Raw genomic sequence first — 25480 nt, 5'->3', positions numbered from 1 at the left:
TATATATATATATATATTCTCTTTAGTCCCCAAAATAACCCTGTGAAGTAGATGTTATAACCCTAATTCTGATTTTATCAACAAGTCAATTGGAGTTAACGGTTTATTGAGGCAAAAAAGGTGATCCAACACATGTGGAAATTATCGAACAGTACATTAATATCACACACAAGTAAGATTTTGCTGAAAGTAATTTAAAGACCATAGCAGCAGTAATTTGACAGGGAACTGCCAGGAATTCCAGCGAGAATCAGAAGAGTATCATCGCTAATGTCTGATAGATGTTGGCTAAAAGCAGAGGGTACCAGAAACATGTTTGCCTGTGCTTATTTACCATGCAAGGACATTCAGCTGTGCGAATCATAAAAAATTATGGCTAACATTGCAAAGAATGAGAATTCCAGAATCCTTAATTGTGCTCATGTGGATCCTGTACATAGACCAAGAGGCAGTAGTACCAACAGAACAAACGGATACTGCATGGTTTTCAATGAGGAAAGCGGTGCATCATGGTTGTCTCCTTTTACCATATTTATGCAATCTGCATGCAGAGATAGTAAAAGGAGCTCTGGTGGCATAGTGCCTAAGGCTTTTGACTGCTAACCAGAAGATTGGCAGTTCAAACCCACTAGCCCCTCCATGGAAGAAGACTGGACAATTCACTTCCGTAAACATTTACCACCTTGGAAACCCAAAGGGATTGCTATGAGTCAAAATTGACCTGATGGCAGTGACTTTGGCCTTTTTTTTTTTTTTTTTTAATGCACAGCTAATAATCTGAGAAGCTAGATTACATGAATTAGAATGGAGCATCAGGATCAGAGGAAGACTTATTAACAACTTGTGATTTGCAGATGACACAACCTTGCTTACTGAGAGCAAAGCGGACTTGAAGCTTTTACTGATGAAGATCAAAGACTACAGTCTTCAGTATGGATTACACCTCAACATACAGAAAACAAAAATCCTCACAACTGAACCAATAAGCTACATCATGATAAATGGAGAGAAGATCAGAATTATCAAGGATTTCATTTTACTTGGCTCCATAATTGCCCATGGAAGCAACAGTCAAGAAATCAAACATATTGCATTGAGCATATCTGCAAAGAACCTCTTTGAAGTGTCAAAAAGCAAAGATGTCACTAAGGTGTACCTGACCCAAACCTGGTATTTTTCAATTGTGTCATATGCATGTGAAAGCTGGACTATGACCAAGGAAGACTGGAGAAAAATTGATGCTTTTGAATTATAGTGGTGGTGACGAATATCAAATGTACCAGGGACTGCCAGAAGAATGAACAAGTATATTTTGGAAGAAACAGAGCCAAAATGCTCCTTAGAAGTGAGGATGGCAAGACTTCCTCTGGACACGTTATCAGGAGAGATCAGTCCCTGGGAGGACATCATGTTTGGTAAAATAGAAGATGAGCAGAGGAAGACCTTCAGACAGACAGATTGACACAGTTCCTGCTACAGTGGGCTCAAACATAGCAACAGTTATGAGGATGAAACGGGACTGGGCAGTGTTTTCCTTCTGTTGTATATAGGATCGCTGTTGACCTAACAACAACAACATTAAGATGAGAAACTATTGAATATTGAGTATCCAAGTAGAAAGTTGCAGAGGTACTTATTAAGGATGTCGAATATAGAGGATTTCTAGTGGGGAAGTTATATAATGATTGAATCTTAGATATGTCTTTAATTGAAGAGAGAGCCTTACAAAGTGGAGGTCTTTCTGTCATTGGTTTTATAACTACACTTGTCTGTTGGGAATTGGTAGAGGCTGGTATGGTGAGTCAGAAACATTTTTAACTGTCAAATAGTTCTTTCAAAAAAAAGTTTCAACAGTTAAAACACTTAAGAAGAATTTCTTATTGTTTTGTAAAATTTGTACCTGGCACAATTGGAGGTTTTGATTCATTTCTTCTCAGAAAGATTTTGCACCTGGCACAAATGGCCTTGAATTTTTAGTTAATACTTAACATCCCCTTTTACTGATGAAAGGAGCTCTGGTGGCATAGTGGGTAAGACATTTGGCTGCTAACCAGAAGGTCGGCAGTTCCAACCCACCAGCTGCTCCATAGGAGGAAGATGAAGCTTAGAAACCCAGGAGTTGCTATCAGTCAAAATCAACTCAGTGGCACTGTGTTTGCATTTTTACTGATGAAGAAACCAAGACTCAGAGAAGTGATATAATTTGCCTCAGTTCTCAAGTGAACATGTCTAGACTGGAACTCAATTCTTTCTTATTCCATTGTTTATACTAATAACCCTTACTGTAATGAATTACTTTTGTTTTCTAAGTCTGAACATAAAGCCAGACTGACTACAACCTGTCGAGGAAACTCTTTGCTCAGGAAGCCAAGGAAACAGTGGTTGTGGATCAAGGTGAGGAGGTGGCTTTATAGTTGCTGATTTGGAAAACTGCCTCAGGAGTTGGAGAGGACCCTGCTTCTGCTTTGGGCAGCTCATCTTGGACAGCATCCCTAGAGTTCCTATGTTTTTAATGTTTTAAAAGTCTGGTTTTTGTTATTTATTTATTATTAATTAATTTGTTGTTGTTGAAAAGGTATACAGCAAAATATACACCAATTCAGCTATTTCTCCTTGTGTAGTTCGGTGACATTGATTGCATTCTTCAAGTTGTGCAACGATTCTCACCAACCTGAGTTTTCCCTCCTCCATTAACTTAAACTTCCTGCCCCCTAAGGTTTCTCCCTCATCTTTTGAGTCGCTGTTGTCAATTTGATCCTTACAGATAGTTCTTAAAGAGCATGATGCTCAAGGCAGATCTTTCGTGCTATTTGGTTTTAAGAAGACTTGAGGGGATATTTTTGGTTTAAAGTTTAAAGATGCTCTCAGGACAGTAGTTTCAGGGGTTCATCTGGCGCCCATGGCTCCAAAAAGTATAGAGTCCATGAGAATCTGAAATTCTGTTCTGTATTTTCTCCCTCTTGATCAGGATTCTTCTCTGGAATCTTTTGATCAAGATGTTCCGTTATTGGTAGCCTGGCATTATCCAGTTCTGTTCTCATGGCACAGGAGGCAGTTGTGTTATTTATTTTTAACAAGAGAAGAAGACTACCAGTGGAGTGACCTTTTCCTTCAGTGAGTCTGACTTGGCTCTTTAAGGTGTCTGTGGAGGCAAAGAATATGAGGGTTGAAGGCTATAGGAGGATCCATTTTTCACATCTTTGAAGTCAGAGTACGTCTTCCAGTCTGTAGTACCTTCTACTAGCTGTTGATCAGGGGGCAGGTTTAGCATAGTTTTCATTGCTCACACATATACAGGGATCAAAAATGCCAGCATCAAAACTTGCAGAAGGGGCATCAGCAACTGGAAAGAAAACCCTGGAGACAATAGTAAAGCATTTTAACTCCTAAGAACCAAATGGAGAACAGGTCAGGGTGGAGGTCAAAAGGGGTTGAAAAATAGACTCAAGAAAACGAAAGTCACTGCCGTTGAGTTGAATTTGACTCATGACGACCCCTCCTTGGGTTTCCGAGGCAGTATCACTACGAAGTAGATTGCCCAACCTTCCTTCCAAGGAGGGGCTGGTGGGTTTGAACCGCCAGCCTTCTGGTTAGTCAAATGCCTAGGCACTACACCACCAGACTAGTTCTACACATTTTCAAAGCCGAGCCTAGCGCTAATGGATTTTAGTTCCTTTATAAATGGGTTTTAAAAATGCTGTATCGTGTTCTTGATGGCCCAAAGGACAGAATTGGATGGAAAACTGTGGATATCATTGACTGAGTCAAAAACTGATGCAAAGACTTCGATTGTGAAGAGGTGATAGGAGTCCCCGGATTGATTTATTTCACTATATTTTTCTTTCTATGATAACATATATTTGTATGTGTAAGTCTGTTGTTAGGTACTATTAGGTCAATTTTTGACTCATAGCGACCCCATGTGACAAATTAGAACTTCCCCATAGGATTTTCTAGGCTGTAATCTTTGCAGAAGCAGATTGTCGGGTTTTTCTCATGCAGATCTGCTAACTGTTTAGGTTAGCAGCTGAGTGCTTAACTGCTGTACCACTAGGGCTCTTTTGTCTAAGTCTAAAAGCTCTTTATTTTTTTCTTTGTCCTAATTATTATTGCCTGATACTGTTGTATACCGATTTGTTTCCTGCTTCCCTAGTTAGAATGTAAGCTCCATGAGGTTAAGGACTTTGACTATTTTGTTTATCATTATATTCCCAGTACCTGAAACAGTGCCTGGGCTCTCAAAAAATACTCGATAGATCAATGAATGACTTGAACCAGAGTCTTTCTTAATTATGGTGGTGTGCCACATGTCTCTGCTCTGAGAATGTGGAATATAGATGTGCACATGAGCAGGTATAAAAACTTACACTCGTTGATACTGCCTTTCTGCAAAAGATTCTTAGCCAACCAGCATCTTTGCTCTGATGTGTATGTGGATGTTTAAGTCTTGCATTTTATACTGTGGTGTCCTGGAAAGGACCACATTTGAAGTCAATTTCAGAAAGCAAGGTTGCATCTTCTGCATATCACAGGTTTTAATGAGTCATCTTCTAATCCTGATGCTGCCTTTTTCTTCATATAGTCCAGCTTCTTGGATTATTTGCTCCTCATACAGATTGAATAAGTGTGGTGAAAGGATACAGCCCTGACACACACCCTTCCTGATTTTAAATCATGCAGTATCCCTTGTTCTGTTCAAATGATTGTCTCTTAGTTTATGTACATGTTTCACATGAGCATAATTAAGTGTTCTGGAATTCCCATTCTTCCCAGTGTTACCAATAATTTATTATGATCCATGCAGTTGAATGCCTTTGCATAGTCAATCAAGCACAGGTAAATATCTTTCTGGTATTCTCTACTTTCAGCTGAGATCCATCTGACATCAGCAATGATATCCCTTGTTTCCTATCCTCTTCTGAATCCAGCTTGAATTTTTCACAGGGCCCTGTTGATGTACTGCTGCAACCACTTTTAAATTATCTTCAGCAGAAGTTTGCTTGTGTGTGATATTAATGATATTATTGTTTGAGAATTTCCACATTCTGTTGGATCACCTGTCTTTGGAATGGGCATGTATATGGATCTCTTCCAGTCGGTTGGTCAGGTCTTCCAAATTTCTTAGCATAGACAGGTGAGTATTTCCAGTGTTGTATCCATTTGTTCAACATCTCAGTTTGTATTCTGTCAGTTCCTGGACCCAGTGCTTCCAGTGTAACTTGGATTTCTTCCTTCAGTACCACAGGTTCTTGATCATATGCTACCTCCTGAGATGGCTGAATGTCAGCCAATTCTTTCTGGTACAGTGACTATGTGTTCCTTCTGTCTTCATTTCCTGCTTTCTGTGTCGTTCAGTGTTTTGCCCATAGAATCCTTCAATATTGCAATTCGAGGCTTGAATTTTTTCTTCAGTTCTTCCAGCTTAAGAAATGCCGAGCGTGTTCTTCCCTTTCGGTTTTCTAACTCCAGCTCTTTGCACATTTCATTATGATACTTTACTATATCTTCTCACGGTGCCATTTGAAATCTTCTGTTCAGCTCTTTTACGCCATCATTTCTTCCATTCACTTTAACTACTGTACCTTCAAGATCAAGTTTGAGAGTTTCTTCTGACATCCATTTTGGTCTTTTCCTTCTTTCTGTCTTTTTAGTGACATTTTGCTTTCTTCATGTGTGGTGTTCTTGATATCATCCCACAACTCATCTGGTCTTTGGTCATTAGTGATAAATGGGTCAAATCTGTTCTTGTGATGGTCTCAAAATTCAGGTGGGATATACTCAAGGTTATGCTTTGTCTCATGGACTTGTTTTAATTTTCTTCAACTTCAACTTGAACTTGCATATGAGCTATTGATGGTCTGTTCTGCAGTCGGCCCATGGTATTGTTGTGACTGATGGTTTGGTGCGTCTTCATTGTCTCTTTCCACAGATGGAGTTCATTTGATTCCTGTGTGTCTCATCCAGATGGGGTGCCTGTGTATAGTTGCCATATACTTTGGTTGACAAAAAGGGTATTTCCAATGAGTAAGTCATTGGCCTTACAGAATTGTGTCTTGTGATCTCCAGTGTCATTTCTGTCAAGAAGGCTATAGTTTCCAAGTTCTGATCCTTCTTCTTGGTTTCCAACTTTCACATTTTAGTCACCAGTAATCATCAATGCATCCTGATTGCATGTTTGGTCAGTTTGAAACTGCAGAGGTTGGTAAAAATCAATACAATTTCTTCATCTTTGGCATTAGTGGTTAGTGCGTAAATTTGAGTAATAGTCTTATTAACTAGTCTTCCTTGTAAGTGTATAGATATTATCCTATCACTGACAGCATTGTACTTCAGAAGAAATCTTGAACTGTTCTTTTTTTGTGTGATGAATGAGACACCATTCCTCTTCAAATTGTCATTTCTGAAAAAATAGACCATATGATTTTCCTATTCAAAATGGCCAGTACCACTCCATTTCAGCTCATTATTGCCTAGGATATTATCAGTCTTTATGCATTCCATTTCATTTTTGATGACTTCCAGTTTTCTTGGATTCGTAGTTTGTACATTCTTCATTCCGATTATTAATGGATATTTTCAGGTGTTTCTTCTCATTTTTTGTCATGCCCCATCAGCAAATGAAGGTCCTGAAAGCTTTACTCCATCTGTGTCTTTAAGTCAACTCTCCTTTCAGGAAGTAGCTTTTCTTCAATCATTTTTAGGTACCTTCCAACTAGAGGGGCTAACAGACATTGCGCTGCTGCTTTCCTAAGGTTTTCACTGGCCAGTTTTTTTCAGAAGTAGATTAGATTCCTCGTCACTACTTACCTGCCGGTTTTTTGTACTGTGATGGCTTGCATATTGCTGTGATACTGGAAACTGTGACATTAGTATTTCAAATACTAGCAGGGTTACCTATGAGGATAGGGTTCAGTGAGGCTTCCAGACTAAGACAACCAACCTTATCAGCCTGAAAAAGAACAAAGAATCTCTTCCTCACATAATGGAAATGGTGGGAACCAAAATGAATCTGCAGATGGAGGATTCAGACGGGAATGCTGATAGCTTGTAGTAGAATCCTTCTAGGAACCTGAGTAGGAAAGGATCAGCTGTGATGACTGGATCCAGACTTAGGCCAAGGGGCCACGTCAGCAGTGATCACATTTCAGTAACTCTGCTTTCCTGCTTGTAGTTTCAGGATCACAATGAGGCAATACTGTGGACAGTGAGAATGGAAGACTAGGGACAGTGAGGCTGGGTACCAATTTTTTTTTTTTTTTAACTCCCTACATATGATTTAAGGAGCCTTGATGGCAATGGGTAAGTGCTTGGCTGCTAACCAAAGGTCGGTGGTTAGAAACCACAAGTCATTGCACTGCAGAAAGATGTGGCAGTCTACTCCCATAAAGATTACAGCCTTGGAAACCCTACAGAGCAGTTATACTCTATTCTGTAGGGTTTCTAAGAGTTGGAGTTGACTCAACGGCATACAACAACAACAATGTATGATGTTTGAGGTGTAATCTGTTTTTTTCCCTTTCAGATCTCTGTTTTTTTCTACTTTTATATCCATAATTTATAAAGTATCTGTGTCATTTTTAACTCTTGTTGATATTACTTAGCTTTTCTCGTTTTATTGATTGTTGCTAAAAGATGCACTAGGCTTCAAAGTCCTGATATCAATAATAAGATGAGGTCCAACATCAAGAGTTTGGAACAAAGACACTTGTGGTTAAAAAATGTATAAACAGAGCTTGGTTTTTCTGTTAAGGTTCTTCAGGTAGTGCGTAACAATTGGGGTAAAGCTTTTTTTTTTTTTTTTTCCTATTCTGAAAAGTTGAATTCTAGAGAAATATAAGACAATACTGATATGGTATTTGAATTCTAGAGAAGTAGAATACTGGTGTGGAATACTGGTATGGTATTTAAATTTTCCTAACAAGCTCAAACATGATTTAAAAAAAAAAAAAACCACCGAAGAAACAAATAAATCCGATGATACCATTGAAAGAGATGCTTATTGCTGCTGTTACTGCCATCTGAAGTTCTCGTCCAGTTTGGCCCTTGAACTTGTGCTTGAGAAGCACAAATATGACGTTCAAGGGCCACACCCACTGTGTCTTTTTCCCAGTACTGATTCACCTATGACTACTTACTTTCTTTTGGTGAAGGAGCTGATGCCTGCGTACAGCAGGCGTGTGGGCCATCATGTATCTATAGCAGTGAACTGGATGCTTCCTGAACTTATTAAGGCCTTCTTTGGGTTTCCTAGACTAGGGAAGAAGACAAGAACCAGGATGGGAAAATGGACGTGTTACATTTTAAACTGGAGCTTCCTCTGCAGTCCACAGAGCACGTTCTCGGTGTACAGCTCATCTTGACTTTCTCCTACCAGTTGCACGTGAGTTGATTCATCAGGGAAGTGCGTCTTCTCCTTTAATAAAGTAGAGCCCTCCTTCTGATTTCGGGGAATACCTTTTTTTTTTTTTTTTTTGCAGTGTTTTCTCCCTTCCCCACCCCCTTTTAGAGAAGACTCCTCTGAGGTGTAGTTTGGGGTTTAGTTTAGGCAAATCACATGCTTATCAGTGCCATGTTAATTACTGTGAGCTATTTAGTGGTTCAGAGGGTTCTGGGCAGTGCTTCCTGCATGGCTTACCCGACTATGTGAGAAACCATTAAGGCTTCATCCCCACACAGATGACATAGAGCCAGAGGCCTTCCACTCTGAGCACACTGAGTATTGTCTCTCTTCTGACGATTTCAGCGGATGTCAACATTTGTGATGCAGAGCATGGCATTTCTCCAGACTTCCTTCGCTGTCCCAGGGTCCCAGGTGTATGTGAATGGAGACCTGAAGCTGCAGCAGAGGCAGCCCCTAAGCTGTGATGGTTTAGATGTGCGATACAACGTAAGGACACTTCTTGTCCATCTCCTTTGTTTCTGTATGTTACTGTTGGTCAGGCTCTTCGAAGAGAGAGAAATGAAGGTTGGAAATTGTGTTTTTTTTTTTTTTTTTTCCTTGTGAGTGGCATAGGAGAGGACTTCTAAGGAGTTCTTACCTTGGATTCTTTCAAAATATCCAGACAGATATGCCTATTTTTACACCTAAGCAGAGCGAGAAAAGAAAAAAAATCTAATTTTGTCTTTATCAAATAACTAACTTATTTATTGTTTCCAGTTACACACACACACACACACAGGGTATATTCCAGGTGATCCTTCTTAGTAATGTAAAACATTTCAGAATTAATATTTTTGTCGTTAGGTGCCATCAAGTCAGTCCTGACTCATAGTGACCCTGTGTGCAGCAGGGCAAAACAGGGACCATCCTCACAATTGTTGTCATGCTTGGGCCCATCATTGCAGCCACTTTGTTGGTCCATCTCGCATAATCAAAGGGATGATTTCTCTCATTGGAGTAGAGAAGGGTATTTTAAAAACAGCTTTAAAACCTGTAAATGGTGCATATTAACCCCGTTTCCATCCCCAGGAAAGGAAAGAGTGAGAGTAAGTGAACTTAAATTGTTTCAAGAGAGCGTTTAATTATCCTTGAGGATTACTGAGTAGTTGGGAGTAGGCCACCAAGAACAGGAAGGTGTGCTCTGGGATCAGCCTGGGTGGGCAGAGTAGGGGCAAGGCAGCGGGGGTTCTCACCCTATGTCCTCCTGTGACCCCAGGTGTCTGTGATCAATGGGAGCAGCCCTTTCGCCTCTGACTATGACCTCACCCACATCATTGCTGTCTACCAAGAAAGGAACGGTGAGTTCACCAGTGAAGTTCATTGAATCCTCTGCTCAAGGACATTCCAGGTTAGTTGGGACAATGGAGAGAAACAGTTGAAGTCCTTGTCAGGATGAAAATGACAAACAAGTCAATGCTCAGTGGTGGGACACAGCGGGCTACCCAGCGTTTGTCTTTTCCTCCCCCCAGACTACCCCTGCAGGTCAGTAGTGATGATTAATTGCAGTATTTACCCCACCCCTGGCTTGACTGAGTTGCTCCCTACACCACACCTTTAAAAGAAGGTAAAGACAGATTGCTATCCCTGCTTTTCAGAGGGAAAGTGGGTGACTCACCGCATTAGCAGTCCAAGTAGGAGAATGGAGATGTCCCAGGTTTTGGCCAGAAGGCAGGGTGTGTTTATCTCTTACTGAGAAGAGGCTCTCAGGACCATCCAAGTGCTTGAGTACTTGACTCAGTACATTTGGCTGGTTGGAGGTCTGAGGTTTTCTCTAAAGGGACCCAAGTGTTACTTGGGAACCAGACACCATGGATGCTAGACAGGGATATTTTATAAATGGGGGACAACTGCAATTCTAATTTCTTCTCTCTGATTTTATGTAATACACTGTCAGGATTATTTCAATAGTAAAGGAAATCTGAAAAACAAAACTAAATAACATTTGCCTACAAATCAACTTTTTTCTTTATTCTTTCCAGTTTTTGTCCGTATGTGTTCACTCTCTCTCTCCATCTCTCACTCCCTTGCACTCTCTAACTCTCTCTATATACCATTATTGTAGTATAGAGATGCTTTGGAATCCACATTGTTTTTTAAAAAATATTAATTATAAATGAACCACTATCAATACATTATTATTAACTGGAGTCCATAGTTTGCATTAAGTTTATTCTTTGTCTCATACAGCTCTGTAGGTTTTGACAAATGCTGCATAGTGTCACGTATCCACTCTATGATACACACAAGAATTTCACTGATATAAACATGCCCTGTGCCCCACCTGTTTGTCCCTCTCTCCTTTTGTCTCTATAGTTTTACTTCACTGTCTCTGTAATTTTGTCTTTTCCAGGATGTCATAGAGTTTGAATCATCAAATTGTTTTTATTTAACTTTATAATATAAATAATACCCACACTACTGCTAAGTTCTACTTGGTGTTTTTTCAGTGGCAGCATAGTATTTTTTCACTTAGCCATTCAGCAGTTATAGACAGTTTCCAAGTTTTTGTCATAAATTTTTTAACTTAAATATTTTAACAAAGGATATCTGAGCAACTTTGCATATACTTTGTTTTCTCTTTTAAAGGACGTAGTTTTTATTTTTTTACTGTTGTAAAAAATAAAGATAACAACAATATAAATATAAAACTTCAACAACTTAGCAACAAAAAAGACAAACAACCCAATCATACAATTAGCAAAGCTTGTGAATAGACATTTCACCAAAGGGGACATTCAGATGGCAACCAAACACATCAAAAGATGCTCAGTGGCCATCAGAGAGATGCAAATCAAAACCACAATGAGATACCATTTCACTCCCACTAAGACAAAATAAATAAATAAAAATAATACATGTGGATGAGAATGTAGGGAGATTGGAACCCTTATCTGTTGCTGGTGGGAATGCAAAATGGTACAATCATTGTGGAAAGTAGTGTGGCAATTCCTTACAAAACTAAAAATAAAAACTACCTTATGATCCAGCGATTGCAATCTTGGGTGTATCCTCGTCTTAGTTATGTAATGCTGCTACAATAGAAAAACCACAAGTGAATGGCTTTAACAAACAGAAATTTTTACTCCCACAGTTCAGGAGGCTAGAAGTCTGAATTCAGAATACCAGCTCTAGGGGAAGGCATTCTCACTCTATTGGCGCTGGAGGAAAGTCCTTGTCTCCTGTCAACCATCCATGGGCCCGGCCGTCCTTAGAGATCTACATGTGTCTTGGCATCAGTCTTCCTCTGGGTCTAGGAGGTTCTCAGCTCACGGAGTCTGGATCTAAAGGGTGCACTCTGCTCGTGGCTCTTTCTTAGTGGTACTGAGGCCCCTCCTTTGTTCACATTTCTCTCCTTTTATCTCTTGTGAGAGAAAATGTGATACAGGCCATATCCCAGGGAAACTCTCCTTACATCACATCAGGGCTCTGACCTGAGTTAACAGTATTGCATCCCATCCTAATCCTGTCTCATTAACATAACAAATGTAACCTAATCTTCTTTAAGGTAACTTAGTGCTGCCTCCCTAACCACAGGCAAAGATTAGAACTTACAACACCATAGGACAATTACATCAGATCACAAAATGGAGGATCCCTACATAATTCTGGGAATCATGGCCTACCCAAGTTGACACATAATTTTTGGAGGATACAATTCAATATGAAAAAGAATGTGGCATCAGGATTAAAGGAACATTTATTAACAACATGCAGAATGCAAATGATACAACCTTGCTTGCTGAAAGTGAAGATGACTTGAAGCACTTACTGATGAAGATCAAAGACTACAATCTTCCGTATGGATTACACCTCAATGAAAAAAAACGAATATCCTCACAACTGGACCAATAAGCAACATCATGATAAATCGATAAACTTCTATCTTTATAGAAGTTGTCAGGGATTTCATTTTACAGACTCACAAGCAGTACCCATGGAAGGATCAAGAAATCAGATGTAATATTGCACTGGGTAAACATGCTGCAAAAGACCCCTTTGTGTTAAAGAGCAAAGATGTCACTTTGAAGACTAAAGTGCACCTAACCTAAGCCATGGTATTTTCAGTCACCTCATATGCATGTGAAAGCTGGACAATGAATAAAGAAGACTGAAGAAGAGTTGATGCCTTTGAATTGTGGTGTTAGCAAAGAATACTGAAAATACCATAGACTGCCAGAGGAATAAACAAATTTGTCCTGGAAGAAGTACACCCACAATGCTCCTTGGAAGTGAGAATGGCCAGACTTTGTCTCACCTACTTTGGTCATGTTGTCAGAAGGGACCAGTCTCTGGGGAAGGATATCATGCTTGGTAAAGTGGAGGGTCAGTGAAAAAGGGGAAGACCTTCAATGAGTTGTATTGACACAGTAGCTACAATGATGGGCTCAAGTATAGCAAGGATTGTGAGGATGGCTCAGGACTGGGCAATGTTTGGTTGTGTTGTACATAGGGCCACTATGAGTCAGAGCCAACTCCACAGCACCTAATAACAACAACAACAATTCAATCCATGACAATACACAAAAAACGTGAAAGCAGAGACTAAAACAGAGGTTTGTATACCAGTGATCATTACAACACTATTCACAATAGCCAAAATGTGGAAACAACATAAATGCCCATCAACAGATGAATGGAAAATGTGGTACATACATACAACAGAATGCTACTCAGCCAGTAGGAAAAATGAAGTTTTGCTTGATACATGCTGCAATATGGATGGAGATTGAACATATGCTAAGTGAAATAAAACAATCACAAAAGGACAAATATTACCTCACTAATTTACAAAGACAAGAAAAGGCAAAATGTACAGAGACCATGGAAGAAGCAGTGAAGAAATCAAATGACATATTGCATTGGACAAATCTGCCGTAAAAGATCTTTTTTTAAAGTGTTGAAGAGCAAGGGTGTCACTTTGGAGACTAAGGTGTGTCTGATCCACGCCATGGTATTTTCGGTCACCTCATATGCATGTGAGAACTGGACAGTGAATAAGGAAGACCAAAGAATTGATGGCTTTGAATTATGGTATTGGCAAAGAATACTGAATATACCATGGAATGGCAGAAGAATGAACAAATCTGTCTTGGAAGAAGTACAGCCAGAATGCTCCTTAACAAAGATGGCAAGACTTCACCTCACATACTTTGGAAGTATTATCAGGAGGACTGGTCCATGGAGAAGAACATCGTGCTTGGTAAAGTTCAGCAAAAAAGAGGAAGACCCTCAAGGAGATGGATTGACACAGTGGCTACAACAGTTGGCTCAGACACGGCTGTAACTGTGCGGGTGGTACAGGGCTGGGCATTGTTTCGTTCTGTTGTACATAGGGTTGCTGGGAGTCAGAACTGACTCAGTGGCACCTAACATCATAGAGGCCAACGTTTATTAGCGATTACTAGGGGTGGGAGAGGGAGCTCTGCTAGCATAGTGCCTAAGGCATTTGATTGCTAACTAGAAGGCTGGTGGTTCAAACCCACAAGTCATTGCTCGGAAGGAAGATTGGGCAATCTACTTCGTAGTGCTACTACCTTGGAAACCCAAGGGGGGGTCACTATGAGTAGGGTCAATGGCACATAACAATAACAACAGGGGTGGGAGGGAAAGGAAAAGGAGGGATTAATAGCAATAGAAAAATAACATTGATTAAGGGTGGGGTTGCATAGACAATTATTGTAATTGCTGTCAGTCAGGTGTACACCTGTTAAAAGTTGAATTGGCAAAAGTTGTGTGATAGACAACTGAGTCTGCTTATTATAACTCAACACTTCATGGGATTTTTTTTTTTTTTGATTTGGAGACTTAGGGTCATGGTTTCATGGGACATCCCAGTTAATTGGCCTAATAATGTGCTTAAGGCTTCTGCTCTACCTTCTAGTTCATTGCATAGTGCCTGGGGTCTTAAAAACTTGCAGGCTGCTGAACAAGGCACAGTTGGTCTTTATTCACGTGGAGCAACAGAAGGAGAGTCAGGAATAGGAGGAGGATGTGGAGTGTGTGTGGCTAATTAGCTCCATGAAGAAGTGCCTCTTTTGCCATGAGACCAGGAGAACTGCATGGTGCTCAGCTACCATTACGGAATGTTTTGATCAAAGATTCCATAGAAGAATCCTCATCGGTAGGGGGAAAATGTAGAACAGAATTTTAAATTCTTACGGACTCTAGATTTTCTGGAGGCATGGAGGGTAGATGAACCCTTGAAACTATTGTCCTGAGATAATCTTTAAACCTTAAAACAAAAATGTCCCCTAAAGTCATTCTAAAAGCAAATGATATTTTAGCTTCACTAGTGGAAAAAATCCTACTTCTGTAGTGATACTGCCTCGGAAACCCAAGGAGGGGTCGCTATGAGTCGGGGCCGACTCGATGGCACATAACAACAACAACAACAAGTGGAAAAAAGGTCTGTCTTGAGCATTATGCCCTTTTAAGAACTCTCTACATGGGATCAAATTAACAACAACAACTTGAAACATTAGACAGGAATTTTACAGGGCAGTGAGTTTATGTTAATGGGGGAGGAACAACTCAGAAAAGGAGGGTAAGAATGGTTGCATACTCAAAAGAATGTTATCAGTGTCACCCAGTTGTACAAGTAGAAACAATTGAATTGGTATATGTTTTGCTGTGTATATCCTCAAAAATAACAAGAAAATAAAATTATATAGGTGACACAACATTTGCCAGTGCAACATTTGTCACTTGTACAATTCAACGAAAATAATAAAATCAATCGTGTTGTACAACCATCACTAATAATCTTTTTCTGTGTTTTCCATCTTCATATACAAAAACTCAATGCTAGCTAGACAGATTTCCCTCTTTCCCCATTCTCTCCTGCCCATCAACCGACTGGTAAACTGATATCTGTACATTTGCCTATTCTAAGTGTTTCATACTAGTGAAGTCAGAACCTATTTTTCCTCTGGTCATTGACTTATTTTAGTCAACATAATGTTTTCAAGGTGGTGTTGCATGCATCAGGATTTCGTCTCTGTGTGACAGTACTATTCCATTGTGTGTATGTACAGGCAGTACCTGGGTTATGAACAAGATCAGTTCCTAAGTCTGTCTTTAATTTGTAGGTAAGCCAGAATAGATACATACAGTTCTTACTTAGCATCAGTTAGCTCTGGTGACATAGTGGTTAAAGCATTCGGCTTTTTTAACTGAAAGGACAATGGTTCAAATCCAGCAGGCACTACGTGGGAGAAAGACGAGGCAGTCTGCTTATGTAAAGACTTAACATCCTTGACAACCCTATTGGGCCAGTTCTACTCTGTCCTATAGAACCACTCTGGCTGACTCAATGGCGCCTAACAACATAGAGACCAAAGTTTATTAGTGATTACTAGGGGTGAGAAGCCACTCCTCGGAAGGAAGGTTGGGCAATCCTACTTCCGTAGTGATACTGCCTCGGAAACCCAAGGAGGGGTCGCTATGAGTCGGGTTTGACTCGACGGCACATAACAACAACAACAACAAGGGGTGAGAAGGAGCTCTGGTAGTATAGTGGCTAAGGCACTTGTCTGCTAACAAGAAGGGTGGCAGTTCAAACCCACCAGCCACTCCTCAGAAGGAAGGTTGGGCAATCTACTTCTGTAGTGATACTGCCTCGGAAACCCAAGGAGGGGTCGCTATGAGTTGGGATCAACTCGATGTTAGTAGGTTTGGTTTTTTGAGGGGTTTAGTAAAATGTTTATATGTAATTTATAGTATATAAAATTTCTTATGTATTTTACCTTTCTGTACATATAAAACATTTAAGAAATACTTGGAAGCACACCAAAACATCTAAAACATAATAATGTTCAACAGCAGGGACAAAATGTTTCCAGAACCAGTCTTCAGAGATGGCTTTTGTAATGGGCACATGTGCCTTGAGATGTGGAACGGCTGTCAGATTTAAGGAGTGGGGCACAGCTTGAGCTTGAGATCCCTGACGTGGTGCCTCCAAGCAGTAACGTTAGCCTATCCTTCAGTGTCTTATGCCCTGGTGCAGTTTTTTCCTGTTTCAAAATGTAGGTGCTTTCAGGCATTTGTTTCCAAAGTAAGCCAGTCCTGTCTACATTAAATATTTGGTCTGGCAAATAATCTCCCTCCTCAATAATGTTTTTCAGCATTTCAGGAAAATCACTCTCAGCACTTACATTAGCACTTTGCTGTTTCACCTTCCACTTTAATGCTGTGTAAATTTGCCCTCACTTTGAAATGACTGAACCAACCCCTACTCACAAGAAATTCTTGATCACAATCACCTTCACTTGCTGTGTGTGCAGCTTTTAAATCACTGAAAAGGCTTAGAGCCTTTTCTTGCACTAAAGTAAGGCCAATAGGCGTATTATGCTGATTTTGATAGTCTAACCAAATTATCAATAGCCTTCCCATTTTATAATTAAACCACTGCATTGCTTATGAATAATTGTCGCTTTCATTGGGGTAGGGCCTTTCACATGCATAATTCTCGTTTTATCCTTTAAAATTGTTCCAGTCATTGACTGACTGTAGCCTTAACTTTTTTCCAATGACCGATGGTGTTTCACGTCTTTCCGATTGCATTATTTTTTCCCCTTTATTTTCAGTCGTGATTGTTTTCCATTTCTTTGATGCATCACCAGCCCTTGCACAGGATTTACCCTTTGGAGGCATGGTTACAAGGGTAAAAAGAGGGAAATAGAAGCCGTTTACAACCTTAAATATTCAACACAGTGTTAACAGCAACATGGTGGACTTAAAAGGTGGAGGGCATTCTCCTTCCTTGAGCTGACCTGGTGAACCGCTGAAGTCATTCATTGTTTTCATGAATGTCACAAAGTAGTGCCTACAGGCCTTATTATAAACCATTATATTTAATTCAATGGCAGTCCCTTTTTAAGCACCAGTTGTCGGGCATTCTAAACCTGGGGGCTTACTGTACCACATTTTGTTTATCCATTCATCTGCTGATAGGCATTTGGGTTGTTGGTTCCGCCTCTTTGCTATTGTGACCAGCACTGCAGTGAGCATTGGTATACATGTGTCTGTCCACATTGCTGCTTTACATTTTCTGGGGTATACACCCAAGAGTGGGAGTGTTGGGTTAAATGGTAGCTCTATTTTTGACTTTTTGAGGAACTGCTTCCACAGCAGCTGTGCCATTTTGTATACCCACCAGCAGTGGAAGAGGGTTCCATTCTCTGCATTCTCACCAACATTTGTTATTTCCCTTTTAAAACAAATAAACAAACAAACAAACAAAAAACACTTTTCTAAGGGGAGTGAAGTGGTATCTGATTGTGGTTTTGATTTGCTTCTCCTTGATGGCTAATAACATTGAGCATATTTTCAACACTTTTCTCTTTGAATTATTTCTTTGGGATAAATTCTAAAGTGCAGAATTTGCCCCAGGGGTCAAGAGATTGGTTTGTTTGTTTGTTTGTTTGTTTTACCACTTGTTATGGATTGAATCCCCCAAAAAATGTATGTTGTAAATCCTAACCTCTGTGTTTATAGTTATAATCCCATTTGGGAATGAGTTGTGCTTGTTAGTGTAGGGTATGTTTTGAGTCATTGTCTTTTGAGATGTAAAAGAGATTAAACAAGCAAATGAAAGAAGCAGAGATGGAGGGAGAGAGATGCCAAACCACAAGAAGATTGCCCAGGAGCAGAAGCTCAGATAAGACAAGGAGGACCTTCCCCAGAGCAGACAGAGAGAGAAAGCCATCCCCCAGCGGCACTGGCTGGATTTGAACTTCTAGCCTCCCAAGCATTGAGAGAATAAATGTGTTTGTTGACGCCACCCACCTGTGATATTTCTGTGACAGCAGCACTAGGGAACTAAAAACTACTCAGTATGTTTTGCCAAAGGAGCCATCCCTGGATTAATGATTTGTGATTTGATTGCAGTCACCACTATCCTGATGGACCCTAACCCCATCTGGCTGGTTGGCAGGGCTGCTGCAGCTCCGTTTGTGATTAATGCTGTCATCCGGTACCCTGTGGAAGTCATTTCATATCCTTTCTGTGAACCAACAGTAGCTCAGTTTCCCCTGCCCCACCCCCAAAAAGCATTCTTTTCTTATCCTGAGTAGGAACAGATGTGGTGAGCCTTAGATTATCACACGCTAGCGCTAGCGGAACTGTCCTGGAGTCGCCTGAATACAGTGGAATGAAACGTGGCCCAGGCCTGTGCACTCCATGATTGGTCGCGGATTGTGCCATTGTGGCCCACAGGGCTTACATTGGCTGATTTATGGAAGTACATCACCAGGCTTTTCTTGTTAGTCTGTCTTAGTCTGGAAGCTTCACTGAAACCTTTTCAACATCAGAGCAACATGTAAGCCTGTACTGACAGATGGGTGGTGGCTGCGTACAACATGGCTTGGCCAGGTCTCAAACTCTTCTCCATGGGAGGTGAAAATTTCACCACGGAACCACTGGTGCCCCACAGGAATGACTTTGTGTCTGTCTACTTTCTGTCCATATGGGGGAAAAATTTTTCATTTCCTGTTCATCTCTTCTCCCTGAGCAATTCAAGGCCAGAATCATCCATATGTATGTCTTAATCATCTATTATTATCCCAGTTCTCTTAAGGGTATTTGGAACATTTTTGCCATTTCCTGCCTGAGCAAAACCTTAGTTTAACATTTAGTTATCCTCTTTTGACTCCTTAACTGTCTACACCTACCAGCCAGGATTCTGGGAGATGATAAAGTTTGCCTGGGTCCAGTATGTCAGCATCCTGCTTGTCTTCCTCTGGCTGTTTGAAAGAATCAAAATGTTTGTGTTTCAAAATCAAGTGGTGACCACCATCCCTGTAACGCCTGTGCCCCAGGGAGAACTGTATAAAGAGCACTTATCCTAAGAAGACCCGTTTCCACCTCACCGTTGTCTTCTGAGAGTGCTTATCTCCTGACATTTCCGAAGACAGCCCGGTGGACACGTGCTGGCCTGTATGTCTTCCCCCTCAAAGACAACACTTTCTTCCAGTTTTTCTTTCTACAGATTCCCTATCTCCCAAGCACCTATAACATCATCATACTTTTTGGAAAGATCTGAGAACTTTTCAGGTTTTTTTTCCCTCCTAAACCTGAATTTCAGGAGAAAATTAGCCAGTTACCGTATCTAGGAAAGAGTTCCATCTCTGGTCAAGAGAGACTTTGCCTGCCTTGAACTAAGAAACATGCTATGCATTTCTCTCCCCTGTGGTAAACCACCAGGAGTTCTGGTGGTGCAGTGGTTAAGTACTCAGCTGCTAACCAAAAGTTCGGCAGTTTGAACCCACAAGCCGCTCTGCGGGAGAAAGACGTGGCAGTCGCTTCTGTAAAGATAACAGCCTTGGAAATCCTATGGGGCAGTTCTGCTCTGTCCTACAGGGTTGTTGAGTGGATGCAATGGCAACGGGTTTTTTTTTTATTTTTTTATTAGGATTTGGGTGAAGATTTACAGAGTAAATTCACTTTTCATACAGCAGTTCACATATACTTTGTCTCATGTCATTGACCAAAATTTACAATGCAGCAGCTCCCCTCCCACTTCCTCCCCATAGTTACCTCCTCCCAGTTTCCATCCCTTCATACTTTTCTGCACCCTGAGCTATCTCCCTGTGCATAAGCAGCCCTTCCCTTCCTTCTCCCATGATTGTTCTCTCCAGGGCGTGTGTCTACTTGAGGTAAATGTTTAACTCACATGCCTGTACTTTGTTTGGCTGGAAACCACAGTTGTGGGTTCAATTCCAGACCTGAAGGGCAGCTAGGGGCCATAGTCTCAGTGGTTACACCAGGCTCTATTGGACCAGCAAACCTGGTCCCCACCTTCTTTTTTTTTTTTTGGCAATGGGTTTTTAATGTAATTCACTTCTTAATCTTTTTAGGGCTCTCAGTGATAAATATGCAAGTCACTAGTACTTTCCACTGTGGGCATCTAATCTAGAACTTTGATTTCCAGAACTGAGAGGCCTTTAATTAGGGGCGAGAGCAATACAAGTGCAAGAATGCCCATGTGTGTGAGGGTGGGTGACTTGAGGACAGTAGGAGCGTCCAGCTGCCCTCAGTGTAACACACAGTCATCTGTCATCAGCTCCCTGAACAGCCCTTTATCTCTGCCCCTCTGTGGCTGGCTCTTTGCTCCGCCTCTTGCCCTCTGCCTGTGCCCTGGGGCTGCAGGCTACAGTCAGAAGTGCTGTTTCATTCACAATCCCCTGAGCCACAGGGAGGGAAGTAAGGATGGTAACAACAGGTCCTTTCTCTCTGGCCCTCACCCAGCAGCCTAGACATTTGCCTCTCCTCTTCCTTGACAGCCCTCCCCCTTCCTGCAAAGGTCGTGGATGACAGAGTTGCTGTTGTTGGTATTGGCTCCCACCGCCTCCAGCCACAGTTTATTTGGAGGGCTAGCGGGAAGCCCAGCTACTTGATTTCCCTTGACTGAGGCACTGGGTGCCCATCAGAGGGCACCTTTACAGGACACACAGGGAGCAGCGAGAGGGTGAAGAGGAGGCTAGGTCGGACAGTGCCATCCAGTCTGGCCCCAAGCAGGATGACCCACAGTGCAGGGATCACCCTCGAGGCTAAGGGGGTTTCTGGAAAAGAGCTGCCCCATTAGGCCTCTCATACACTGAAGACTTGTCAACCCCACTTTGTCCTGTAGAAACATGTAGTCTCCACAGAGGATGACGGGCTGCTTGCTGATGCAACAATGTCATTGGCATTAGAAGGACGTGACCTCATGACCCATTCTTCCATGCCCACTTATCAACATGCTCCTGTGTGGGCCTCAATTTACCTTTGAGATTCTTATTTCAAAGCTCTCCTTTTTTTTTCAGGCTGACCAAAATAAAAATTTAGGAAACAAAGCTATCTTAAGTATTCAAGCAGAAAAATTCCCTAACACTGGCCCCTCTACTTTTCCTTTCATATTTAAACAATTTTTCTTTAGATTTAAACCCTGGAAAATGGCTTCTGGTTTAAATCACAGAATAGGGAGGGTTCAACATGCACGTAAACATTGCTTTGCATTTTATTACTTTAATGCTAAATCGTGTAAAGAACCCAGGATGTTTTGTAACTTTCTAATTAAACATGTTGAGAATGGCAGGGTGCCTGTGGATTTATGTAGGGTTGGAGGGCGGGAACAGCGGGGAGCCCGAGCTGCACACACACATTTCGTGTTAGTCTCCAGCATCCTTGCTTTGCCAAGGCACTGCCCTGAGACCTTGGAGCTTTTGTTAGCTCTTTGGCAACATCCCCTGGCCAGGCCCCAAACAAAGGTGAGCTTTTGGTGGAATCTCCACTGCATGTGGAAGCCACAGGCTGGAAAATTACAACTGTGTCCGGTGAATACAAAGTTATTTACAGATCAGATGCTGGTGGCTTCTGAGTCTGAATCATACAGTGTAGCTCCAAGAGGAAAAGGTGCAAAATACACAGCTGTAACTCACAGCAAAGTCGAGGTTTATAGATAACTAGTATTTTAGGGAGGAGAGATCTCTGATTTTGCCAAATGCTTAGCCCAGTTTCTGTTTGAATCACATGTGGAGTGGCCTAAAACATCTATCTGCCTTGTTTGTGGAGGTTCCAGAACCCCACTTAGGTTCCTTCATCTAAGGGTAACAGCAATCCTCTGTCGTCTTCTCTCTCTCTCTCTCTCTCTTCATGCTTTTACAGAGCGGTTTGTGCCTCTCTGATTTGGGGAAAAATAAAAATTACAGAAACCTGAAGAAAATAGCAACTGTCTATAAACCCACTATACAGAAGTACTCACTGGTGCCTTCTTAGCACATGTGTTTTAAATCTTTGCATTGGTTCTATCTATATGGCTATAAACAAACAAACAAACAAAAAACCCAAAACCCACTGTGGTGGAGCCCCATCCAACTCATACATATATGCAAATATATATACACACATTTTTTTCTTTTTTTTGCCATGGTAACACTTCTGTGTTTGTGTATGAATCCTTGCCTTGGATTTATTTCTTTAACATGGATCCTAGAAAGGAATTACTAATTTAGAAAGCTCATGGTCGGTAAGGATCTTGGTTTATCCAGCCAAACCGCATCCTGGGCAGGCTGCACTAACTCATACCCTGAGCAGCGGTAACTCTCGTTTGCTATCCCACCACGATTTCAAAATGTTGGAATGCTGTATGCTTTGCCCTATTATTTGCAGAGGAAAAACACAAACAAACAAAAAAAAATGCGTCCTGTATTTATCAGAACCTGTGCCTCCAGGCTGTGAAAGTGCTGGAGCAGGGAGGGACTGGACGAGGGGTACAGACCGGCCCATGGCCTCCCGGCCCTTCCCAGCTCAGCTTGGGAGGTGTCGAGGGTGCCCCGGCCTCGAGGTCTCTCGGTCCTGGCGTCGGTCTAGGCGTCGGGCCAAGGCTGGGGACTTGGGAAGCAGTTTGGATTCCAAGTCACTTCGTGGCGAGGATGCCACCGAGGGCGAGGAGGGGCAAGATTAAGATTCAGTTTCCTTCACAAGGGCCTTTTGTGCCCAAGAGGCCTCCCTCCCGGAGACTGGAGAGGAGACAACTTTTATGGGGATTAGTGAGAGGAGAGGCGACCCTAAGTGCGCCCTTTGACACCCTCGGCTGCGCCTCCCACGGCCACCCCCAGCCCACCTGTGCCTGGCCTTCACCAGGGTCCCTCCCGTGGCCGCCCCTCCTCCGGGGCGTGGCACCCCAACCGGGGGGTGGGGAGGATAGCGGGAACCGGGCGCCAACGGGCTCCTTCCTTCCCTCCCACTCTCCTGCCTGCCTGCCTGCTCGCTCCAGGACCGCAGCCACGTCTGAAAGCGCCTCATTGTGCGCGCTCCGGGAGGTGGTGCGCAGCGCCGCGCGGAGGAGCGCCCGGGCGCGGGCGGCCGCTCAGGTAGAGCTGGGCGCGGGGCGGGCTCGCGGCGCCTCAGCCGCGAGCCTCCTGAGCTCCTACTCCGGATCAGGCGGGCCCAAGCCCATCTTTTGTTTTGTCCCCAGAACTGCCCACTCCGACATCTCCTTCTTACAACGCCTCTTTTTTTTCTTTTCTTTTTCTTTCAAATTCCTGGGACTCTGACTCTGTTTCCAAGAGCGTTTCCCTCTGCCTTGGGTCTCCAGGTGCCTCTTGATACCGCCCCCTTGGCCCCGGCCATGGCTCTTAGACCCCCTTTGCCCTTGATACTGAGTACCCCTTAATAGGCCTGGGACCCTAAGGGACAGATCCGCCCGTGCAGACTCTCCCATCAAAGTGCTGGCTGGCTGCGGAGGAGCACTTGAAAGAGACGGCAGCGTCCAGAAGCCTTGGCTGAGCCTGGGGACAGAGGTGTCTTCTGGAACGCCTCGCCTGCCAAGTCAGGTCCAGCAAAGACGTCAGCTTTTGGGTAAGTTGGTTCGCAAGCTCTGCATGCGGGATGCCTCCACCCTGGGGCGGGCTTGGGACCCGGCCAGGGCACAGCTGGGAAAGTGCATTGATTCTGCAGCTGGAGCTCGGGGTTGGTGAGGAGGAGGGCTGAGTGTGGCTGTTCCATCCGCAACGTGGAAAAACATCATAGCCCCTGCGCTGGTTTGAAAGGGCCTTCCAGGGGCTTTAGCTGCAGGAGGGACCATTGGTGGGGGCTCCCTCATCTCTTGAAACTTGAGTATCAGGGGCATGGCTTTAATCTAGAGGTCTCTCAAGGGCTTTTCCACCAAACGCTCACTCGAGGCAAAGCAGTCAGTGAGGGCATTTGAAACCAAGTCCAGCTGAATCTGAATTTTGTCTGATTGATCGTGGGCAACAATAGAAGCTCCTCTTGACCTTTGCTGGTGTCCAGCAAAAGGTAACTCTCCTTTCTCGTCCATCTTACACTGGAGGCAAGGCTGTGAAGATTCACATTGCTGAGGATGGGAAAACGGAGCCCTAAAGAGCAGAAAGGGCTTGGCTGACTTGAAACCATCCGTGAGTGAGTCAAATACCAGAGCTAATCAGAATAATCAGCTGCTCAGTGAGCCTTGGCTATGCCAGGGCTTTTGTTAGGCAACCCTCCAACCTATGTGTAGGTGTTGGTACAGCCTCATTTTACAGAAGGGTCAGCTGAAGCACAGAGAGGTTAGGAGTGACTTGCCCAAAGTCACACATCTCACTGATAGTGTTGTTGTCATGTGCAGTCGAATTGGACCCGACTCCTGGTGACCCCTCCTTGGGTTTCCAAGGCAGTATCACTACCAGAGTAGATTGCCCCGTCTTCCTTCCAAGGAGTGGCTGGTGGGTTTGAACCACCAGCCTTCTGGTTAGAAGTCAAGTGCCTTAGGCACTCTGCTACCAGAGCTCCCCTCACTGATAGTAGAGACAGGATCTGAACCCAGTCTGGCTTTCAAAGCCAGGCTGCCAGCCATTACCCTCCAGCGCCTTCAAATGTGTGTGTGTGTTTTGCCCCTGCTGTTGTTTGCCATGCTTTGTCGATCTGTGTCATTAGGGTCTCTGAACTGGGTTGGACTATTGCGCCCACCCCACACCACTTGGGTTTTCCTTATGAAAAGGCTTTCCCTTGGATCCGTAGATTTGGAAGATTTCTGAACAAATACTTGTAAGTGTGCCAGACATTGTTGTACGTGCTTTATAAATATTAACTCATTTGATCTTCACATCAAGATAGATTTTATTATTTCCCCCATTTTATAGATTTAAAAAAAGGCACGGAGAGTAAGTCACTTGGCTCAAGATCACACAGTAAATGACCAGGTGAGGTTCATACTCTTAACCACTGGGCTGGGTCGACGCCCTCTAAGGAGACAGACAAGGCCTGCTTCTAGTTAGTGGGAGGAGATAGGTACAGAAATGGAGGAACAAGCATATTCTGGGGCCCAACAATATCATCAACAATACTTTATCGCTAGCACCTGATGGTCCCTATTGAACTGCTGATTCAGTCAAAGGTATTTTCTTGCAGTTGGTTTGTTCAGATCAGAAAGTAAAAAAGTCCACACATTGCATCTGGTTATGCTCTGAGTTGTTTTCTTCTGAAATGGCCTCTTTTTCTTTTTATGTCATTGACTCATAAGAATGATATACTTTTGGAAAACAAATTAGTCAAAATAAAATG

The 25480-nt window shown here is 42.5% G+C and overlaps 1 protein-coding gene across 1 annotated transcript in view; it reads left to right on the top strand.

Annotated features, from left to right (window-relative positions):
* TMEM231 (transmembrane protein 231) overlaps window positions 1-19287 on the top strand; it is a 27808-nt gene extending 8521 nt beyond the window's left edge. The window contains exons 3-7 of the mRNA XM_007940373.1: window positions 8252-8380; window positions 8744-8887; window positions 9657-9738; window positions 18329-18434; window positions 19107-19287. Of these exons, the coding sequence (XP_007938564.1) occupies window positions 8252-8380; window positions 8744-8887; window positions 9657-9738; window positions 18329-18434; window positions 19107-19287 (642 nt within the window). The remainder of the gene's footprint in view (window positions 1-8251; window positions 8381-8743; window positions 8888-9656; window positions 9739-18328; window positions 18435-19106) is intronic.
* The last annotated feature ends 6193 nt before the right edge of the window (window positions 19288-25480 follow it).

This window comes from Orycteropus afer, unplaced genomic scaffold (assembly GCF_000298275.1).
Source record: "Orycteropus afer afer isolate SDZICR_OR568_19922 unplaced genomic scaffold, OryAfe1.0 scaffold00067, whole genome shotgun sequence".
Taxonomy (NCBI): domain Eukaryota; kingdom Metazoa; phylum Chordata; class Mammalia; order Tubulidentata; family Orycteropodidae; genus Orycteropus; species Orycteropus afer.
The sequence above is the reverse complement of the archived record's forward strand: the minus strand, read 5'-3'. Positions and strand labels throughout refer to the sequence as shown.